Source organism: Electrona antarctica, assembly GCF_951216825.1.
Source record: "Electrona antarctica genome assembly, chromosome: 15".
Taxonomy (NCBI): Eukaryota; Metazoa; Chordata; class Actinopteri; order Myctophiformes; family Myctophidae; genus Electrona; species Electrona antarctica.
The window spans coordinates 34311060-34335611 of record NC_136796.1 but is presented as its reverse complement, the minus strand read 5'-3'; the positions used below and the strand labels follow the sequence as shown (position 1 = coordinate 34335611).

General features: G+C 42.1%; 1 protein-coding gene across 4 annotated transcripts in view; it reads right to left on the bottom strand.

The window, feature by feature from the left end:
• osbpl10a (oxysterol binding protein-like 10a) overlaps nt 1–24552 on the bottom strand; it is a 105509-nt gene that overhangs the window by 14846 nt on the left and 66111 nt on the right. For all 4 annotated transcript variants that reach the window (XM_079522255.1, XM_079522256.1, XM_079522257.1 and 1 more), the window contains 2 exons: nt 23737–23980; nt 16320–16447 (listed from right to left, as the gene is read on the bottom strand). In XM_079522255.1, coding sequence (XP_079378381.1) covers nt 16320–16447; nt 23737–23980 — 372 coding nt within the window. The remainder of the gene's footprint in view (nt 1–16319; nt 16448–23736; nt 23981–24552) is intronic.

Below are 24552 nucleotides of genomic sequence, written 5' to 3'. Positions count from 1 at the left end.
TGAGGAAAGAGAGCAACAAAGGAGGATTAAATAACGTGAGATTTCCAGTATACAGTAGGAAAGAGTCTGAGATATAAATATTGAATGGAATATTTATGTGGATTTATGCAATTCCGTTGGCACGGCAGCCACGCTCCACAGGCACTCAGTGCACGAGGACGCTCATGTTTAATTTATAGTCCATCGCATGTCTGTGATTATTTTCAGGACGTGAAACCGTCATACGACATAAGTCAGGCTTCACATGCACACGGATAATCCCGCTCACTCACTAACAGTAGTGAGTCACTTACAAAAGTGGTTTTCAACCAGCTACTGTAAATGATGGAGAGTTGGTAACCAAATGGACCCTTAATAGATCTTAAACCAAATGGACGTCCATTTTGTTTCATTTTACACTCGCAAGAGTTAAATTATTGTTAAACATCTGCATTACTTAATTTACAAGAAGTCTACACACATTAGATAATGTGGAAGAAGAATTGTCATTTTGATGAACAATTGCCTGTTATCTCTCCTAATGGTACCACATCGATACAGCATGGAATTGTGGACAAAATCGTATCCAATGACAACAAAATATTCTTTAGTTTTGGGTCTGAGAGGCTAAATGTCATCAAATGGTGGTCCATGGCTCAAATGCTGAATAAATTATGGGCCTTGATATGAAAAGGGTTGAAAACCACTCACTTGTACAACTGTATGTATAGTCTGAATTTTAGGATGGCTATTCAGGGTTAGGCATTTAGAAGTTTGGTGTAGATCGGCTATTTGTATCCACAAATCAATAATTTCTCTTATGAGGACCAGGAAAATTGTCCTCACAGTAATGTCTATTTCTCAAATTATACTATACTTGTGGGGACGTTTGGCCTTCGCACGCACGCACGCACGCACGCACGCACGCACGCACGCACGCACGCACGCACGCACGCACGCACGCACGCACGCACGCACGCACAAATGCACAAATGCACAAATGCAAAGACAACCCCATCCACATGAACTCAGTGGACTCCCAGAAGCAGGGAGGCTCACAGCGGGAGTGAGTGAGATATAAATAGCAGTGAAAACAACGAGAGGGAGGCAGAGGGGAGTGTTGTAAAAGCTAATTAAATGGATTTTGATAAGAACAGGAAATTACTGCTGGAGAGGTCTTGCTGGAGAGGACTTTTACCTGACCCTATAAGGGCTACTACACGGAGTACACGCTGCAAGATTTCTGCTCCAATTATGCTGTCGGCAAAAAAAATTGGCACATTTTTTGGTAAAGCAGATACTGTGTGGACTTTAGTGGATGTCGTTATATATATATATATATATATATTAGGGATGTCCCGGTGAAGTTTTTTTGCTCTCGATCGGATTCCGATCATTTGATTGTGAGCATCTGCCGATACCGATTTTTCCCGATCCGATATTTATATTATAGAACACATTCATGCCATATCACAATAGTACAATATCCCAAATCAAAGACAATTTCCAGTCTAATATCATGATATGGATATATAATATTGATACTAGGGATGTCCCGATCACGTTTTTTGGCTCCCGATCCAATTCCGATCATTTGAAAATGACGTGATTGGCCCCGATTTCCGATCACCCGATCCGGACAACCCTAAAACAAAATACATACATACATACATGGATGCACCTGGGACGTATCCTTAGTGATGTATCCCAAGGTCATCGGGGTTTCGGGTCTCCCAACATCATACCCCTCACTCAGGTGACCCAGCCGGGGTGATCAAGTCCCGACTTACGTCCCAGTAGCTACCCTCGATCAGTCCCATTATATATATAACTACAGTTTATTTTTTTATGGTCCTACAGTAATCTTTCAAATTTTCAAAAAAAATATTTAGGCATTCGAAATGTACTGGAAATGCAAATGTTATGTATTTAAACAAACTAATAAATATCATTTCTGGCAACTTCTTTCCTGAACTATCCCTGGGCGCTAGGAGTAGCATTCCTTTTTGAGCAGCTGGTTCTGTTTAGAGTTGGACAAACGCTGGAATGACCCGTTGGCAAAAAGACTTCTTAACATGAATGTTAGTATGACTTATATAACCGTTTTATCATAGTGGGCATCAAGTTATTTTCTAAAGATATTTTTATGCAATGAACCTCCTCTTCGCAAAGTCATTATTTAATGTTGTACAGCAACAAGATGGATGACAACAAGATATGACTCTATTCTCTATATGCCACTAGTCTTCGATGTGAGGCCCAGAGACACCCACTAGTGGGGAGGAACCAATTTCTTTTTTTTGTAGCTTTCGTATTTATTATTATTATTTTATTTGGTTTTCAAAACCAAGTGTCACTGTTGTGCAGCCTAACACACACATACATATTAACTGTATATATGATGATTTCAGGTGTGAAAGTACAGTACAGTGACAGTACAGTAGAGGGACCCACATGGGGACCCCCACGCGGTAACTCATTCATAATTTCTCAACCGTTTCGGACGCGGGGCGGCTCGCCGGAACCGACCCGGACCCCTGGGCGCATTACTGGGGGTCTGGATGTTCCCGGGGACCCCCACACGGTAACTCTGTAATTTCTCGACCGTTTCGGACGCGGGGCAGCTCGCCGGAACCGGGCCGGCACACTGGGCGCATTCCTGCGGGTCTGGAAGTTCCGGGGACCCCCCGGGGACCCCCACACGGAGTTGCACCACTTACTTCACACAGGTGTGATTTTTTAATTTGTTTTAATCAAATACTTTGTGTAGCTTCTGTGTGGGAAGTGAATGTGATATTGTTTATTTATGTGTTTGGTGTCTTATAATCCCGTAAGAGATGGGTCTTAACGACAAGACACAAAAATAAAGATTAATTAATTCATTCATTCATTCATTCATTCATTCATTCATAGCTTTATATCATGGTTTCACAGACCTGGTTGCACTGTATAATACAGCATCATAAACCAAACCTCTAATGTACTCTCTGCTACCTCCTAGTATGTGCCGTGAGTCTGTGACAGGTGGTGAAACCGCCTGTCCCTAGTAGTCTGTGTTCTATGAATATGCCAGATCTGGTCTTATGCACAGTTCAATAAGACCATATGTCTCATCTCATTTTATTAAAGTACAAACATCCTGTAGCAGCATCTACAACGTGGTGGAGACTTATTTAGCTATTGGTCTATATTAGATTATAGTGAAGCATACGGTAATAACAGCTTTATGAGAAAAGTGATAATTACAGAATGTACTGTACTTCTGTACTACTGTACTTCAAAAAGGCCTCTAAATAAAACTGGTCAGGAACTTTGAATTGTTTTCTGAAATTAAGGGAACTGGAAAATGAACGGAACATCTCTACAGCTCATGTGACCTGCTAGCAAGCACCTGTACAATAGGTCCTCAAAAATACACCAAACTATAACTCATTACCACACAACAATAATAAGTACACAAAGAATGTATTTAATTCAAACACACCTTTGCTGTACGTCAATGGTACATTTCTATAGCACCTTTATCCAAAGCACTTGAAAACATGCGTTAATCCACCCATTCACACACCGATGGCGGAGGAAACCATGCAAGAAGACACCAAAATGCTCATCAGGAGCAGTTAGGGGTTGAGTATCTTGCTCAGGGACACTTTGACACTAACCTATAGGGGCAGCCAGATCAAACACATGAACCTTTGGATTCCCACGCTCTGACATATCTATCTGCAACTGCAGTGAATGGAAAAAATGACCTGTAGCGCTACACATTCCAAAAATGTGGGACATGTTACATCATTAATGTTCTTAACCATTTTTGATTACATTAGGTGATTGCATTATGTGAGATTACATTTGGACGCGTGTCCACTTATACAGCGATGAAAATAACAATAATAAATGCATGTTACGAAAGAGAACCCTGGTAATTGGTGGGCTAAGTAATGGTCCCCTGGCTGGGGGGTCGTATCCCAAACTTTTTAGCCCGTGACCCAAAAGAGAAATGAGATCGCGGCGCGATGTGAGCTATTTTCACCACTTCTTAAACATCTGCTTTCAAATGTATGGAATTTCTTAGATTTTTCTTTTGCATTTTCTTTGAATTAAAGAAAAATGTTGCTTTTTTGGGGGAATGATTTTGGATAATAATAAAAGAATAATTAAAAACTAAAAATATAGGAAACCAAAAATATAGGGACTCACAAAAATGTGTCCGTGACCCACAAATGGTTCCCAAAATCCCATTGTTTGGGAAACAGTGCTCTACAACCACTGATGTACTCAATGTGCTCAACTGGATGTTTTAATCTCTTGTCAGGTGATGTGAGCTGGAGTGGGTTCATTTCATAAGTAGCCCAGAACCTCCTCATGCACGACAAGCTACAAAGATACAGACTCCGTTCCTAAGACTATGAACGTGTTGGTTCTCACACACCGAAATGACCAATATTAACATTAACATTATCCTACCATTCCTTTTCTGGGCATGTCATAATAGCCGAACATTCTGCAAAAAAGGCAAACATTTGGTGAAATTAGCCATTCTACAAACTCACAACATGTCACGTCATACTGTAAGCTATCTTTGGCAAAGAAGGAAAAAATTGAGGTATGGACCCCTGAGGCCTGAGGTTCCCATTCAACTGATATATAGCCTAGAGTTTAAGTGGTTAACTCTAAATACTATTGCTGCCATGCTATTTGGGGTAGATGTTAGTGTAACTGTGATTTACTGATTGTTTGCCTTTGGTTCTTTAAAGGAGCATTCAGTGATTTGGGTGATTTGGAAAACCACCCAGTCTGCCCCGGTAACAAAATGTGCACATGCACACGCTCTACAGTGGGGGGAAGTGCAACAGCATGTGCACCAAGGCCCGCCCCCACACATGATTGGAGGAAGGCCCCTCTCATCCTGATTGGATGAAGGCTTTGCCACCCACCACCAAAACTGAAACTAGGGTTTTTTGACCCCAGGGGCTCACTGGGGACAGGGAGGAACTCCTTATATGGTCAGCACACTCTATAGTAGGGAGGCTTATCCAAATAAAAAGAAAAAATAAGTGATATTTGAATGAAGCGAAATCACTGAATATACCTTTAAGTTTGTATATTTTGAAAAACAACAATATACCAACAAGAGCCTTTCTATAGGCCTGTCAAATCATGCAAATGATAAAATACTCAAAAGTAATGCAAATACTTAAATCTTATATGTAACAGAAATACTGCCCTCGTCTCTGGGTTGTACAATGTTTATGAAGTCATCAAAAGCACAATAAAGCTCACAATCACAGAGGGCAGTAAATTATCTTGAAAAACACATACATACTTAAAAACAAATGCGTGAATGGAACAAATCGTCGTATTTTCACTCACGTTGCATTGTTGAGAAGCGACAGGTTTGCCCTCCGTGGAACTAGACCTCATCTCAAGTTATCACTGTTGTTTTAGAGAGTAACTTCCACAACAGAACAAAGACACACTACTGAACTCTTCAGGTAGACCAATATCAAATAATTTCACGCAATCTTAAGGAGGTCACATTTCATGCTCCAAAAATAAAATATAAAATACTCCACAGATTAAGCAGAGAGCTGAGAAAGAAAACAAGGCAAGAAGAGAAGAGAACAATTTTTCATCTGGTAGTTTTCTGAGTGAGTGAGCAGCTTCCTGTGTTTCTGATTCCTCTGAGAGAGAGACATGTGATGTGACTGAGTGCGTGACTGGCTAAGAGAGAGAGAGAGAGAGAGAGAGAGAGAGAGAGAGAGAGAGAGAGAGAGAGAGAGAAAACATGAGAGCATGGATATGAGAAAGAGACAGAGACAGAGGGACAATGAGCGAGAAAGAGAGCATGAGAGATGTATGTGAGCTAGATATAGAGACAGACTGTATTAGAGAGAGAGAAAACAAGAAGTGAGAGAAAGCACCTCTAACCCTCCACCCACCCTGAACAAACAGGGAGGAAATTAAAGTGGAGGAACTCCTCAATTTCCCATCATCCTCCTCTCTCCACTTCTTTCTCCCACTCCTCAAACTCATTCTCTTCCCTCCCTGGTTGCCCTCTTTCATTAAACCTGTTATGTTCTTTCTTCCTTTTCATTCACCCTACTGTATATACAACATCCTTTCCCTTGCCGTCTCTCACTCAGTGTTGATTTTGACAGCAAATTTAGATTTTAGTTTTAGTCATAGTCTCTTTTTTTAGTTTTAGTCACATTTCAGTCACCTGGAATGTTTTAGTGTTTGTCTAGTTTTAGTCGACTAAATCTTCAGTTGATTTAGTCGACTGAGGTCGACAAGGCGTCGCACGCGACGCGTTGTGAGCTTGTAGATTGGCATTTTCAGCATGCAACCAAGAGCAAAATTACATATACTGGATCTCTTGTCCACCAGTCCCTTCCTAACATTTTAGTCTAGTTGTTATTTGTTGACGAAGTTGTCAATATATTTAGTCTTAGTCATCATAGCTTAGTTTCCATTTAGTTTTCGTCAGTGAAAAAAGGTAGTCGACGAACATTTGTTGTCATGGTATTAGTCAACGAAATCAACACTGCTCTCACTCTTGTCTTTCTGTGTCCCAGACAGTGTCAAGAGGAGAGTGTGAGCACCTCAGATATAGGAGGGCAGACAATTGAAAGGCTACCTCTTCGCTTCTTCTTTCCTCTTGACGTTGGCCAGGCTAACCTTTTAGGACCTCATCTCTCCCGTCATACATAAACTCTCTCTCTCTCTCTCTTCAAACCCTCACTTTACCACTTCCAAATGTCAGCCTGTGGGGGTTATGCACACCCATTCTGTCATCCCTTCTCTCTCCCTTCCCTTCTTATTGCTCCCCTTCTTATCAGCATTCCTTTGATGTGCACATGGCTTCAACTCAAGTCAGTCAGATTTGTCCTTTATAGGCTACCTATCAAATAAAGCAGCAATCATGTCGTTTGCAACATTGCAACACAATGGCTGCCTCGCAGCCTCCAATCATTTCTTCAGGTCATGGTCAGTATTATGTCACTAGCATGGTCATTGTCAGTATCATTTCAGTATCAAGGTCAGTATCATGTCAGTATTATGTCAGTATCATGGTCAGTTACCATGAACCATACCAAAGAAAACACAAGCACACCTGGATAATGGTGGCTGTCAGCATATAGAAGTAAACAACACAATACGATTATTAATATGATTATTTCATAATCATACTCTTGAATTCAATGCCTTTTTAAAAGCCCTCCCTACTACTAGTAGGAGGGGGGGCAATCAGAGGCAGACGGGGGGCGGGTCTTTACGCAACCCTTTCGGTTTTGCGAATGATGCTAAAAATGTACCTGATAAATGGCTACTCTCTCCTGGATTGGTTGAAATGTTGTCGGCTTGTTGCCTACCTGAACATGTTTTTTTTGTTGTTGTTTTTTCCTCTTTAATAAAGAGCCGGAGAGACACTGGGACTCATCTTACTCAACACTCTATGGCAATGATTACTATCAGAATATAAAATCTTATGATATTAAGTCGACTAAAACTAGACTAATACTAAGACATTCCAGGTGACTAAAATGTGACTAAAACTAAATGAAAACTATTCAAGAGACTATAATGACTAAAACTAAAATCTAAATTTGCTGTCAAAATCAAACCTGGAACATAAGACACAGCTACACAATACACTGAATACAGAATTCTGCTGCCCTCTGCTGGAGGGAATTTGAAATCATTAAAGGTGTTTTCCATGTATTTCCCACAGGCAAGCAGTAACTGCATTTATTCAGCTTTGGTTGGTTGGTTGAGCTTACTGTAGATGTTTTGGTCTCACATGGTTGTTTTAATCAATGTCGGGGTATGTATGTCGGTGTCCTCCCTCAGCCAATAAGGGTCCACCATTCTTGGTGAAGTAACTAAGGCACGTTTCAAGGTTGGTATAAGGTCAATAACGGGTCTAAAGGATTTAGAACAGCAGTTGTATTAGACATTAGTTAGTAGCACTCAAAGTAGAGGATTTAGACCAGCAGTTGTACCAGGCAGTAGACACTACTACACTTGGTTTTTATATGCTGTTTTTCTTCACTCTGCTTGATGTAGTAGGTTTTTGGTATTACGGATGTCATATTGTTATTGTTTGTCTTGTCATGTCCTGTATTTGTTGTTACTGGCAGAGCTGTGTAACATGTATTTGCCTCTTCTCTTGGCCAGTGCGCACTTGTAAAAGAGACTATGGTCTCAATGTGATTTTACTGGTTAAATAAAGGTTAAATAAAAAAAATTGCTTTAATTTTTCTTTTGTTGTAAAGCACTTTGGTCAACTCCGGTTGTGTTAAAATGTGCTATATAAAAACTGTACTGTACACTGTACTTCAAAGTAGCTTATATAGGGACTCTATAGGGACTCAGAGCAGCAGTCGTACCCAGACAGCAGAGCTCTAGGACTCAGAGCAGCAGTCGTACCCAGACAGACCGCAGAGAGCTCTAGGACTCAGAGCAGCAGTCGTACCCAGACAGCAGAGCTCTAGGACTCAGAGCAGCAGTCGTACCCAGACAGCAGAGCTCTAGGACTCAGAGCAGCAGTCGTACCCAGACAGCAGCGCTCTAGGACTCAGAGCAGCAGTCGTACCCAGACAGCAGAGCTCTAGGACTCAGAGCAGCAGTCGTACCCAGACAGACCGCAGAGAGCTCTAGGACTCGGAGCCAGTGGTGAGCGCACCTCATGGCGCGCTCTGCTTGCGCACAAGTACGGTAGGTCATACATGCCATGGCCTACTTGTGTGCAGGGCGCAAGTTTGCAGCTCGACAAACATGCCTTTTTTCACACCATCACTAAACACGGGTATATTTTACCCAATGTAAAATATTCCACAAGAAATACTTCTCATCAAAATATATTGAAGTACAGCCTAATACATTGACTTGTGGTACTCTTCTTTAATAATTAATCTAGACTTTTCACCAAAAAAAAAGAAAATGGATGGGCCCTATGGGGAGGGGGTCAAAATCGGTGAAGAACTTGAGTATTATTTATCACACTGGTTTGTAATTAGGGGCGCTCTTATCATATCATCACTATATGTGGTACACACCAGAGCCATCTAATAGAAGAGTTACGATAGTGAGGGGGCAGAAAGAAAAAAATATAATGTAGCTGGGAACTTCTCCTTTGGTCATTCCTGGGACATGGTCCAGTAAAAAAAAAAAGGGAAAAAAATAAAAAAGCCCATTGTGGGTGTATGGGATATTTCTCTATCATTCTATCACTAAACACAGGTGAAATTCACCCGAACACCTGCTTGTAGAAAAAACCAGGGATGTGGGCAGGGAAACAAACCTACAATTTTATTAGCGGGAAGATTGCAAATGCCAACTCTGTCACAGAGAAGACAACGAGAAAAGTTTTGTTTAGACTTGGACTGGGGTTTATATGATAATCCCCTGGCACAGGTGAGACTTACGTACAGATTTACGTACACCTGACACACCTGACACTACAACAAAAGAAGCAAAGAAAAATATGAATTTGTAAAGTTCAAAATGAGAGCACTGCTGAATGCCTTTCATTAACCCCCCACTTCCCTTGGCAGGGCAGGGAATGCGCTGGTGATATTAAATGCATAAAACCCGCCTGGTTTCTGCAAACACAAGCACTTTTCCGTATTCACTTACTGTAGTTTCTCATAGCAACGAGCTGGTGATGTGTGTCGCAATAACTGAATATCAAACAGCTCGTTCTGCTGTGAGGTACATGACCTCTGCTGTGGTGCAGCAATTCAAAAAGAAAAATTTATTATTGTAGCATTTGATATTTTTCCTCCATGTGCTCAAGAGACTGCAAACAAGGTGGTATACTAACAATCATGGCTGTTTTATAATGGGCTACTACTACGTAGTGCGTAGCCCCGTAAGCAATGTGCTCACAGCATAAAACATTGCAACTCTTATTTTAAGCTCGTCTCCAGGTATGGAAATAACATGTATCACATGCATCGATATTTCAGTGCAACTCAAGTCGACAAAGGTTATGCCTGTGTTACATTTTGACACCACAAGGGGGCACCCTGTCCATTATTCTCATTCTACAGTACAAAGTTCACCTCAAGGTCCTCCTGGCACATCATCCCAACAACCAGTGCTGGAAAGTAACTGAGTACAGATTCTGTACTTAAGTACAGTACTTAAGTACAGATTCTGTACTTAAGTAAGTGTTCAAGTACAGATTCTGTACTTAAGTAAGTGCTTATGGCCTCACTCAGACCTTTACAACAGATTTCTGTATGCTTGTTGTATACAAAGGGTGTGACACAGCTTGCCCCAATGCATTTCCAATGGGAGTCACATGGTCTGACACAACACTTGTGTTGTATGAGGGGGAGGGGCGCAGTCGAAACACAGCCGAAAGCCATACAACAGCTTGTAGTCCAAAATGTAGTCCTCAAACCATGTGACTTCCATTGGAAATGCATTGGGGCGGCCATGACACTCACAGCATTCATACAACAAGCATGCAGCAATGCTGCAAAGGTCTGAGTGAGGCCTAGGTACGTTACTGTCCACCTCTGCCAACAACCAAAAGTAACTAAGTACATTTACTCAATACTGTACTTTCATTGTAATTTTGAGGTATTTGTTTTTTTTCTGTGCAGAAAAAATGAGCATGGTTGCTATGTTCACCCGGGTGTGATCTCATTACGTCAGACATGATTTCATTACGTCAGACAGGCTATATAAGACCTTACACCACTCAGTTCACACGGGTGTGATTTTTACTCCACTATAAGTATTTGAAAACTTTAGTTATAAGCATTTAAAGTATGAGGTATACAGTACGGCAGCCTTGTGTTCATAAAACAGAAAGATTGGGTATTGTGTAAGACTGACGTTATGTATCTTTCAGGACCTTTCACTGCTTCGTCTCAACCATTACTCAATGGCTCTGGTCTCAGCCTGGGTGGATATTTTGACATTCAGTTTTTTTTTTTTTTTAATGTTGCCACTACTGTTGGAGCAGCCATAAACTGCAGGTTCATCTCGATGTTCTGGGCATCTTTGTAATGTTAGTGTTAGTAAAAAGCAGGTAAAAGAGTAACGTTTGAGGCAGACTGTACATCAGTCACTCCATTACACCAGCTCTTCTACAATTCACCTTAGTAGAAGAGGTTTTTTAAGAGGCAGGTTTACCCCGCAGTTATGTCGGCTCTGCCTACAGGAAATACGTAAGCTGCGACCATGAGACCTGTTTCTGAATTCGTCTATAGAGCAGAAAACCACCCAGAGCAAGCAATATTGCGACAGTGGCAACGAACAACTCCCCCTTAGGAAGAAACGTCAAGCAGAACCCGACTCTAGGGTGGGCGGCCATCTACAGTGATTGGGCCGAGAATAATTAAGATAAGCGCCATTAGAAGATAAATAACGGTCCAAATGCCGAGCTAACTAATGACTAGACTAATGAGCTTCGTCATACTGTAACCGAATGTTTATCCTTTCGTCTTCAGACGAAGGGCATAGGCCCTCGCTTCCAAAGGCACTAATGACATCTGTCCATACAGCCCCACAGCTAGCTAGCACACAACAACACAAGCAGCAGGGGCTCAGCCAGTCTGAACCAATCTCAAACATGATTCAGCAGCACTATGTCTATGTGAGTGCATGTGTGTGTGTGCGTGTGTGCGTGCGTGCGTGCGTGCGTGCGTGCGTGCGTGCGTGCGTGCGTGCGTGCGTGCGTGTATGTTTGGAGTCGCAGTGTCATCAAAGAACCACGGCTTAACTACAGCTACAGGAGGAGGGCTTGGTACCAGAAGAAGATGGCCACAATTTGAAAGAGTGAAATATCATTAACCCATTTAGTTTAGTTTAGTTTTCTGAAAAACCTCTGTTTCTATGTCAGTGGTGCTCAACCTTTTTCATGTCAAGGACCTCCAGAATAGTATGAATTTGGCTGCGGACCCCCACCTGAAAATATGTTGTTCCAGGCACCCCCCAGAAGCAAAGATTTGAGTTAAAAACATTCGCTCTGAAAGAATATATTCAAAGATTTGCGCCACACTTTCACGATTTTTCAAAAATAGCAGATCTACAAGCTCGTAGCGCGGCACTTGGTGCCGCACTACGATCTGCTATTTTTCAATAGCTGAAGTATAACATAATGCTTAAAACACCAAAATAGGTTCCCGGCCTGAATGGCTTAAGATAACAGATGCTCTTACATTTTACAGAATGACAGATGAACTACAGTACAAGAACCAAAATAGAATAGCTTTTTTAGGGTTGTCCCGATCGGATCGGGTGAACGGAAATCGGGGCCGATCACGTCATTTTCAAATGATCGGAATCGGATCGGGAGCCAAAAAACATGATTGAGACATCCCTATATCAATATTATATCCATATCATGATATTAGACTGGATATTGTCTGTGATTTGGGATATTGTACTATTGTGATATGACATGCGTGTTCTATAAAATATAAATATCGGATCGGGAAAAATCGGTATCGGCAGATACTCAAAATCAAATGATCGGATCGGGAGCAAAAAAACGTGATCAGGACATCCCTACTTTATATTATTATTATTATTATTGCGAACGCAGTGATTGCGAACACAGTGAGCACTAACTATAGAAGATGGCCTAAACTGTCTGTGTGTGTGTCTGTCTGTCTGTCTGTGTGTGTGTGTCACGCTGTAACACCACCGGCCCGCCACCAGAGGGCGCAGCTGTATCACACACAAAACACACACACACACACACAACGTAACTTTAAAAAAACTTAACTTAAAAAAAATGTACTTAAAAAAAACACTTAAGAAAAAACTTAAATAAAAAAGTAAAGTAAAAAAAACAAAAAACACACGCACGCACACATACACACACACACACAAAATAACTTTTAAAAAACGTAACTTAAAAAGAATCTTAAAAAAAGAAGAAAAAAAAGAAAGAGAACTTAAAAAAAACCTTAAAAAAAGTACGTAATTTATTCTAATTGTTGTTATTGCAATTTACAAGCTGCGTTCGCTTCCCGCGTTCACGCGTCTTACTTGTTTAATTAGGTGCAACCCGCTGAGACTATGTCACCTTGTTAATTACGGAGGATTTTTCTGCAGCCATCTGGATGGGAATAACATCATGACTACAGGTCTTGAATCAGAATGTGTCTGGTCAGTTTGTTGCTTTGCAACACATTGCGTAGTAAATCCTGTTTAACACACTCATATTAACTCAGCAGCTGTAAGGCTGTTCTCTCTGCCATTTCTGTAGGTACGTAATGGTAGCAGCAAAGCCAGCCTATTAGTATGTTAGACAGGGTTAAACAGCTGTTTGTGCATGCGTGCGTGCGTGCGTGCGTGCGTGCGTGCGTGCGTGCGTGCGTGCGTGCGTGCGTGGAGAATCAGACTTCAAATTAGTTTCCTTCCTATGGAAATGAAATTATATACACAACTGAAACTACAGAATATAGAAATATATATATATTTTACTATACTATTCAAATAATTGGTTTCGATTACTGTGACAACGTACAACTACTGGAAGCATTCAGCACTAATTGGTAGGAAGCTGTCTACCCGCGTCCTGATGGCAGCGGCTGTCTACTGAATTAACTCACCATACTTTATACAATATCATCATTACAGGAGCCAAATTAACAGAGGAAAGTCACGCTTCCTCTCTTCATGAATTCTGCACATAAGTACACAACGAACAGCTTGACAATTAGCTGTGAATAACTCTTCACTGCTGTTGACTGCAAATACATATAAGTAACCATTCCGTAAGTCATATTATAAGAAAATTATCATTAACATCTCTCCCGGTCTCTAAATGACACGTCTGCTGGGCACGGCAGGACGTGCTGTCTTGGTAACCCTGGTGGGGAACTTGTGATGGCTTATGTTTGTTCATTCAGTGCACGTATCAGGGACAAAATGTCACCTTCCTCCCTCCAAGGCTCAAAGGAAACGGTGGAGTGGCTGCATTTCAATATGACCCGACAGGGACGTTTTAACGCCATATTTAACATTCCGGGCCTCATGAGAAGGAACGACGGAAGTCATTTTGTACAACGAGGGTATAGTTAGAAGACGTGAAAACACAGCTGACAAAGTGGTGTAATTAATCTTAACATGGTGATTCATTGTGAAGGATCCCTGCACACTCCGATGTTTGAATATTAAGACAACAGTCAATGATTCAAATGAATAATTGTCACAAATGGAACCGTGAAATGACACACACACACACACACACACACACACACACACACACACACACACACCTCTGCTCAATGCTCCCGTTTCTTTTGGGGCGAGCTGCCAACAAGATCAATGATGATCGATGATAGAGTTCCAGGTAGCAGCTGGCTTACAATCACAGGTCAATTCAAGCTTAATGTTCAAGCTCAAAGCTGCAATACGTAACTTTTATGTCCTACCCTGGATTTGAACCCTGCATGGCCTCCTACGTGAGAGACTAAAAGTCTGCTGCACATCAAGACGAAAGTTCCTTCTTGGCCAGTGGATATACTGAGCTCATGATCTTCAGGCAGTACTACTTTTCAACCATTTATACTTACATACCATTCATACTTTTCTTCCTACTCCTACACGACACCAGGGTATACTAAACTATACATTTCTTACAGAAGAGTAGGAAGACCACCTTCAACCACTGCAGATGTGCTAGCTACAGTTGGGTGCCACCGATATTGTCCCTTATCATTTGACCCATTTAGGCCTGACCTCAAACTTTTAAAAATTCCTTCTAAAACCTCCAGTTTTCTGAAATAAATATTTTCACGATTTTTCAAAAATCTGCTATTTTTCAATAGCTAAATTATAACATAATGTTTAAAACACCAAAAGGGGTTCCCGCCCAAAATGGGTTAACTGTCCTTTTGCGCAGATCACGCAAACCTCAGCAAAAAGAAAAGGACAATATCGATGGCCTCCAACTGTATATTGTATTAACACACTTTACCCTACAGACTGGTTAACCCGCCTATACATTCAGTTGACCAGGGTCCCTCAGGCCTGGTGCTCTATACTTCGATCACTCCTTTTCCCCTCTACGCCAAATCTTTTCTCCGAAATTGGCCCATCTTAACCTCACAATGTGACGTGTTGTGAACATACATACTTTTGCAACCTCACCAGAAACTAGTAACATCCCATTCCTGCAACAACACACAACCCCGACCCATATTATGTTCCTTTTGGAAACACAAAGCACACCCACGGCGGCCTGCCTTTCCTGCCACTGATACAGAGAAACAGCGAGAGCCATCAAGGCAGACATTGTTCAGTTGTCAAGTCTGTCAGTCAGCCAGGCAAGGAGGGAAGCAGATAGACATTATAAAGCCTTCCTCCTGGGCCACGGCTGTTTCGCGTTCCTCGCTGTGTCTGTGTGTGACCCACTTATCTGACAGCACCGCCGTACAAACTTTTAACAGGCTTGAGTCGCTCAAGAAGAACAGATGAGCGTGTAAGACGGGGCAACACAAATCATTTCACCATCGTCGTCATTACCACAGATGTGCTAAATTTGGGATGAAATACCATAAAATATGCATCTATCATAACCCTCTGTGAATCTTGAATGCTGTGATGTATGGGTGGAAACCCTTGGCCTGACAGAACCAAATAACTGCTCTCAGATCATGATCTGCTGTCAAATTGCTGTTTAAACTACAATGGGCTTTGTGTCGTAACGCCAGACATTTGGCCCCAGATCATTCAAATACAATTACACATCAAACTGAATCAAATTAGTTTAAAGCACATTTTACACTCGTCAAAGAGCAACAATAGAGACTGTAGAACACTAGGAACAAACAAACTGAGGGGACAAAACAAAGACAAAACCTGCAACAATAACCACAGCAATGTGTGTGTGTGTGTGTGTGTGTGTGTGTGTGTGTGTGTGTGTGTGTGTGTGTGTGTGTGTGTGTGTGTGTGTGTGTGTGTGTGTGTGTGTGTGTGTGTGTGTGTGTGTGTGTGTGTGTGTGTTGTCTGGCTCTTAACGTGGAGTCTGAGGACCCCCAGGGGTCCTTAAGGGGGTTCCAGGGTTTCCCCAGATAAATAACTGATAGTTTTAGGAACAAATGGACCATGGAAATGGAAAGTTAGCATGCTAAAATAATATAAAAAACATTAAACTAAATTATTTGAAATGACCAAATCTGCATACTGACGATGTCACTGGTATACAGGTTTCGGACCATTCCAAAGTTGTCCTCTGAGACACAGAGCGAGAACGTAGAGAGAAATGGCGCCATCTTATTGAGCACCAACTACATGAAGAAAATGGGTGTCATCGTCCTATAAAGTACATTTCAAATGTAAATGTTGAATGATGGGTCCCTCACCTCAGCAGCATGATGGGACAGACTCTTTTTCCTGAGGGCCGGCGACGGCTCGGCTGATCGCAGAGCCCCGTTCTTCAGGCGCTCCCCTACTGACGGAGACCTGGGCACGGTCCATGCAGGGACACCATCTGCAACGGGACAACACTGCACCGTCACAAACAGAACATGGGTTGCGATATACCAGTGGTTCCTCTCAGTCAGGGACCCGCCCAAATTGAATCATTATTTTTAAAGATTCTCTGCCAGGGATCCGCCATAGAAGAATATTTGTGCTGTTTAACCCATTAAGACCTGAGACCATATTCTACAAAATGTCTTCTAAATCCTGACAGTTTTCTGAAAGGTTTTCAGTGGTGCTCAAGCTTTTTTATGTCAAAGACCGACAGAATTATCTGTATTTGACGTTCGCTGTGAAAGAATATATATTTAAAAGATTTGTGCCACATTTTCACGATTTTTCTAAAATAGCAGATCTACAAGCTCATATAAAAGGGTTTAAGTGGTTAAACTGTTCATCGTTTTGCTGGGGACCCTCAGACTCCCATTTTGAGAACCACTGAGACATACTGTATTGAGCAACAATAAAGCCTGTGTATTGACTGTACAATTACAGTGAATTACTCTTGTTCTTTTGGTCAAAGGAGCACAAGACAACCACTGAGAAATGAAGAACAACAGAGAGACAGAAAGGGCCCCGGGAGAAAATCTTGTGTTCTAGTGGGGATTCATATGGTGTTGTTTTCTGATGGCAAAGATAGAAGATATTAAATTTCACAGATATGAGGCCTGGCTGAGACAGCCAACTGCATATGATGTGAATAGACGAGACAACCGGAAATTGTGCGAGCACGCGTGCATGTGTGCGTGCGTGCGTGCGTGCGTGCTACAGTACTTGTCCATTATTATCAGACAGAATGTTACTCACACTTTGGCTAAAAGGTCAGGAAAGGCATCATTCAACCACAGAATTAAAGGACCACTTCACCACTGTTCAACCTATCTTCATATAATTGGTCCTCACTAATGTTAATGATAAAATACCACCATTTTTTTCTACTCTGTCTATGTCTCATAGAAGGGCTGTGGGCAGTTCAGAAACCCGTTAAGACGTTTCGGTAGCTCCCCCGTCGGCTGACTACAAGACTATATGTTTATAAGTTAGTTAGCTAGTTATAGTTTATTTCGGTCATGAGCCATATGCAAATATGACATTTCATACAATGAAAACAATAAAAACAAAAACAAAGCAGCACAAGACCGCTAGACCGAAAAGTTGTAGGCTGAAGTTTTAGCTTAAATAGTACCTACCATTCTTACTTTAAATAAGCTACAGGGCTTAACATTAACGTTTTGAGGCACTTGTCCTTCGAACAAGTACATTTCCCATTCACTTGTCCGGGCACAAAAGTCACTTGTCCACACACGGACACGCAAATACTTTTAAAATCAACTAACGGTAAGTTGGTTTTAGTGAAGTAAATAGTCCTAGAATGTCTGTGATTTTACATACATTTCATGTATTCCAAATACACAGTCATGGGTCGGTCCTATCCGTGCACGGTTAACAGACTGACCTCGTCGGCATTTAAACTTGTAGCACTCCGTGTGCACTCAGCCAATAATTAATTCCTAAGACTTGGAGTCGTTTTGGGGACTAGTTTCATATTCATTTGAAAGTTCTGGCAGAAAACGTGTATTTATTAAAATATCTCCACTTTCACAACATCTCTCACAACATTCTCTCCGGCGAGGGGCCCGGAATGAGTGCAGGACTGAACATATCAAAACTTCCTTTAGGAAGCACAAATGTATAGAGAGTATGCGCATGCTTAAAGTGAATGGCACATCGAGTGTCAAATCGAGTGGCAAAGCAACATGCAAAGTGAGTTTAACATTGTTTAACGTTGTTTAATGCAATCAGATAGGACTTTTCTGTGTAGATGTATGGGCTGTCAAGGCCAGAAAGTAGTTTTTGCCACTCAGTAGGCGTTCCTGCATAACTTCCTGGTTTGATGATGATGTCACGCGCATACCCTCTATTGGGCACACAAAATAGGTGGTGTGATCAATTACCCCACACTAATCGCAACACACCTGTCAATTGTGTGCCCCATACGTTTGTGCTTCATATTTTCAGTCAAGTTATTCCTTGTGCTATTCCCTGTGGAAATTTTACTTTTACTTAACATACGTTTTCTGCCAGAACTTTTAAATGTATAGGAACTAGAGGACAATATCTGACTCCAAGTCTTAGGAATGAATTACTGGGCGAGTACACACGCAGTGCTACAAGTTTAAATGCCAACGTGCTCAGACTGCTAACCGATCTTTGGCTGTGAATTTGGAATACATGAAATGTATGGCTATTAACAATATTGGAAAGGTGAGGAAATTTAATTTAATAAAAAGAGTATTAGTTGGTTCATAATAATCTGTTCTAGTTATTGTTCTTATAGCTCTCTTCTGTAATATAAATATTGGGTTTGTGTTAGTTTTAAATGTGTTCCCCCATATTTCCACACAATATGTAAAATACGGGACTAAGACATACATGTAAGACCTTCTGATTCAAAACCATGTATTGCAATATCTTATTGTATTTTTAGTAGTTCAAACACTTATGGCTTTATAGGGATGGTCTCAAGGTGCAACCATAGAGGACCATGCCATAGTCATGCTAAAAATTAAAGCAGCTCATATCTTACACATTTATATGGCTATTAGTGTAGAGGCATCAATATTGTAGGGCAGTATAGTCTACTATTAATGAAGAGATAGTGATACCCATGGCTATCATGACAGCACTCAATGGTCGCCAAGGACTTATTTAACTTCTTTTTCATGATGTCCTGGAGCGCCAAGGACGTGTTTTTCGTGTTTTATAACATGTGTTTCGTGTTTTATTTTTAGACTTTTTTTTTTGAAAAAAATAAAAAGATATAAAATAAAATAAAAGATATATGGTGGCGGTCTGGGACTTTTGGTGCCCCCTGGTGGCGGTGAATGAGTTTTAAGGTCAAATGTATAACAATCCAGGTTACACACATCTCTTTCCTTGACTACACTGCCATGTATAAATGAAGCAAAGAATGGCCTAAAAATAGATCTTTAAAGGGATTGTGTTTTTTTTCTGAGCTCAATTGCACCCAAAAAAACCTGAACTTTTAACATTCAGTAGATTTTCTGTGGTTTTCTGGCTCAAACAAGTGCTCTGATTTGCCTGTGGACTGTGAGGTACAAATCCCATATATTACATTTGGAAGGATTTGCTAGCAGATGTCACTGTTGAGGGATTTTGCCTTTTTTCATTGCAGCTCAAAAGGCTTCAGAACACACAGAGAAAACACTAGACCACAGAAAATCCACTGAATGTTCAAAGTTCAGGTTGTTTGGGTGTAATTTAGGTCATAAAACCTAAATGAAAAATAAAACATTATGAAAATTAATGTCATGAAACCTTTAATGAAAGTATGAATGGCGAGCAGCCTATGATGTTATATAGTGAAAAGCAATGCCAGTCCTGAGTTTGCTTGAAGACGTGTCTGAGGCTAGTCTCTAAAACAGACCAGGCGGGATGGTCAACTGACAGGAACTTTAGCAGTGTCTGTTAGCTAACATCTGTAAACATAGATAGCATTTTATGTAGACATAGCACTCTATAGTGTATACGTATAGTTTCATTATATAGTTATTCCACTGCTAGATTCTTAGCTTACGTATGATTCATGATGACTATTTTTGATGTATTTGATGAATTACCATGTTTTTGTTGTTGCTTACTGTAAATCACTCTGGATTAAGAGTGTCTGCCAAATGCTTACATTGTAAATTGTAAATTGTTTATTTGAGAGGTACTCCTTCAGGAATAAAGGGAGCCTTAGTTGATGCATTCCAAAAAGTGGATATATTTCAGAAAGGATATCGGAATAATGAGGATATTTATTACAGAATAATAATGCAAATAATTAATAATAATAATAATAATAATAATAATAATATAATAATTAATAATGAGAAGAATAATGCGACATCACAAGTAGGTTCTTCTAGCACAGCTTCTCAAAAAATACAAAAATATACTCTGCATTGTGAGTGCTTTTAAAGGGCAAGTTCTTACCACTATGTTCTGTGGGTCAAAAGTTTGCTCTCTAGGCCGTAGAAAATATTTGCTAGCTTACGTGTTTTGACACATTTTATGTATAGGCTGGCTGCAATGTTTCAGTGGCATTGAGAGCAAGCTCTCAACAAGCATTGGAAAGTGTTTTGCAAAATGTGCACATCCTCACAACAGAACTAGAGGGATTTAGGTTTAAAAAAAACGGCCAAGGTACGCTTAAACCACTTAAACCCCCTTTTATTTACCCAACACTAGAGGATCTCTTTGCCCCAGAATATGGATACTTAGGGTTCAAGTGGTTAAGGTAACTGGCACATTATTCTGAGATGTCACAACAATGCACCAGAAACAGGAAGACTCTTTGTAAGAAAGAGTTTCTGTGCCATTGGATGTGTACCGTGGGGTACAGCGGGAGGAGCATGCAGGCCAACAGAAAGGCAGTGAACTGACAACATGACATCATGCAGTGTGTGTGTGTTTCCAATGGCATTACCTTCCAGTTCTGGGCTGTGACATCAATGCTCCGCATTTTGTGCTGCCCAATTCTGACCGAACATCCACGTCCTGCCCAACTCCAATCTCTCTCCATCTTTCTCTCGCTCGCACACACGCTCACACAAATGCACACACACACACGCACACACGCACACACGCACACACACGCGCACACACACCCACACACACACACACGTGCCCACATACACGTGCCCACATACACGTGCCCACATACAGTATGGTGCACACACTACCATCCTCTCGTTACATTTGACATGCCATTGACTTCTCAGCTCCATAATGCACGACTCAAGGCACTGAATGGTTTTTTTCTCACATCAGACTGTTGGGGAACAAAGACGGTGGCAATGCAAACCATCCATTCCTTTATGGATTTTCATCTCATGAAAGGAAAGTGCTCCACATGTGGAGGGGGGCCTTCAGCAAGCAGAGTTTTTTTGGAGGTGGAGGAAGAGGAGTAGAAGCAGGAGGCGTGGGAGGAAGGGGTGGTGGTGGGGTGGTGGGAGGAGATCCAAGAGCAGCCAATCTCCTCCGTGACAGCAGCTCAGAGTGAGCAATCCGACTCGTGACCGGCGGCGGGGTGTGCATGGTGTTTTGTCGTGGGAGTTCAACCAGGACGCACTCGGTAGGTATAAGCAGCCCGGCCGGCACAACTATACGTCACAGCGTCTCCCGACGCACTCGCCCCTCGTACGCAGAGACTCAACCACGTCACCTCGTCGGGTCGTCGGGTCGTTTTGCGTCAGTCCTGAGCCCGGAGGGACCACTGTGCCAGCCAAAACCTGGTCCCACCTCATGCTTGGCTCACAACTGGAGCTCACAACCTTTTGCGCCCCATGCAGTGGCAGCACAGTGGCACCGTGGCCTGTCCTATGTGGGACCGACCGACCAACCAACCCGAAACAACCCTCCCCCGTCGTCAGCCACAACACATCCCCCTGCCAAGTGTGCCAGACAACCCCTCTGCTCAGTCAACACTGAGCACCCTAAAGCCCTGGTACAGGGGTGTCGGGGGGTACATGCCGTAGGCGAGGCGTAGCTAGACCCCCACAAGACTTTTCAGCCAGGCAGTGGACGGACGGAGGTTTGTACTTGCAGCCCGGTGGTCCTACACCGCACCAGGCCCTGTCTGATGAACAGGTACAGGGCCGGCTGGCTGTTGGCACAAAAGGGAACAGAAGACCCACAAGGCGTAAGGACGGACGGACAGCACCACCACAGCAACTCCGACCCGAGTCAGAACCCACTCAAGAGCCCCAGCCCATGAAAACACTCCATTAAGCATTAGAGACAGAGTTGAATCAACCCGACTCCACTCTGCTGGAAAACAGAACCATGTACAGAGGTTAGTTATTATCACAACAAAAGCAGAGTTCAGACCTAAGCTTTGTGACGAGATACAACCGTTTTAACCACGATGTATACTTTGTCTTACAATGGTGTTACACGCAGAAAATTGCTGATGCACAAGATTGTGGATATGTTATTTTTGCCATGCGACACTGTAAAGTGATGCAGAGCAAATTCCAAAAGGTCTGAATGAACCCTTACAGACCATAAATCTATGAGAGCTTAAAGTACAGGACCTCATCCAGACTTATGCTCTACTATCCACTGGTCAGGCTCCCAAATATTATCAATAGAGGGGGCATAGAAACACATATAAGAGCCCGCAGGCTGAAAAGGGTTTGCATTGAAAGATCTTTATTGGCTCCATTTGGATCTGGCACAGAGATGATTAAACATGGCAGAGAGATCTGAGGGTTTTAGGCACCAATGTGGATTTCTTTGGCAAAGACTTATTAGGCCTAATCCGCAGAGAGAAGTTAGAAGTGCATAGTATTAGTTATTCACCACTTAACCACAGATGCACAATGCCGCCTCGGTAAAAGTCTGGGTTGTGTAGACAGTACACTAGACAGCTTGCCATGATGTAACTACAAGTAATAATCAGATATCTTCATATCGCCAATATTTGGAATGACATCACGGTAAGGTATAACTACACAAGAAAAACCTCTATCAAAGTGTCATTATGATTTTACCACAAAAATAATCTTAAATTATATATATATAAAAAAGGAGGCAATCTACAAGCTCACCACAAACAATGCGAGGCGTTGTGAGCTTGTACTGTACTGTATATCTGCGATTTTTTAACATTATCGGCTATAATGCTACTGTATGCCCGTAACCGGGATGCCAGGGTTAGTGGTTAAGGTCGTCTCATTCACACATACAGTACACACATTAAAACCCCAATTGTTTTTCTTACATGCACTTAGCACATTGTCCGAAATGCTTCTTCATAAACCATGTAAACAATATTGACCATAAATACACTTTCACACACTTGCATAGAGTTGGGCCCTGGTGAAGTTACCACTTTAGAAATAAATATTAGGATTTCAATGCAAAACTGATGACAAGACATTAAGGAACAACAATGAATGGGGGGGGGGACATCACAACACAATAAAGAAACCACACTAGTAACAACTATAAATTATGGAAGAGAAAAGATAATGGAGAAAAAAAAATTCAAACAAACATCCGGATGCAACATTCAACAACATTTACTACAAACATTCAAGTTCAAGGCCCCCATCAGGTAGGGACAAGGGCCACAGTCTAGCTCCGCCAGGTGGCCCTTGTCACCAGCAGCGGCCGACTCTGGCGAAGGAGACGGGGGGGAAGAAGACAGAGGAGGAGAAGAGGGAGACGAAGGGATCGGGGGCTCCAGCAGCAGGGTTGGAACGGGGCCCGGGACCTGCTGGAACTCACCGGAGGGGTCTTCGTGGTGGTCGGTGTGGTTGGCGTGGGAGGACTGGGACTGAGGCCTGCTCTGGCTGTGGCTCTGAGACTGCTGCAGGATGTTCAGGCACTCTCCCAGGCAGCTGAGGGTGGCAGCGGACGTGGCTTTGAGGAGCAGCAGGTCGTGGTCAAGGCAGGAGACGGGCCCTCTGGTGGGCAGGGAGTCGATTGACTGGACCAAGGATTTCTGCTGACCCTCAGCCTGAGACATCACCTTTAAGTGGAGGACAGAGATGACAAGGAGTCAGGAGACAAGGATACTTTGGGACAGACAGCAGTCTGTTATTGATCTTATAGACGGGTACTCTAGTCTTGTGTGGCCAGACAATCAAGAGATCTCAGAGGTGTACCTCTTTGCATAGTGTGGTGCGGATTGTTATACATCCCATAATGGATTTAGATGTCCACAGACATATCAGTAGGCAGAGATGAATGACTAATACTGATTCCACTAAGCTATCTTTTACATACAGTAAGCCAGGGAACAGTGAGGGACACCGGATTGACAAGGACTGTTTGTTCCTCCTGGTACAGGCAGCTACTCGATAGAACTCATGGGTTCTTCTGGGGGCATTTCAAAGCACCCTGACATTCAGTGTACATTATCATAAATGTTTAGGTCACATTAGCTGATTGCCGTTGTCTTGTCAGTTTGAAAGTCCAGAGTTTATAATCCAAAGCAAAAACTGAAAAAGAACCTGAGGCTCCTTTTGAGGAGAGACAGACAGAGAGAGAGAGAGAGAGAGAGAGCGAGAGCGAGAGCGAGAGGGGGCAGGGGGGAGATGG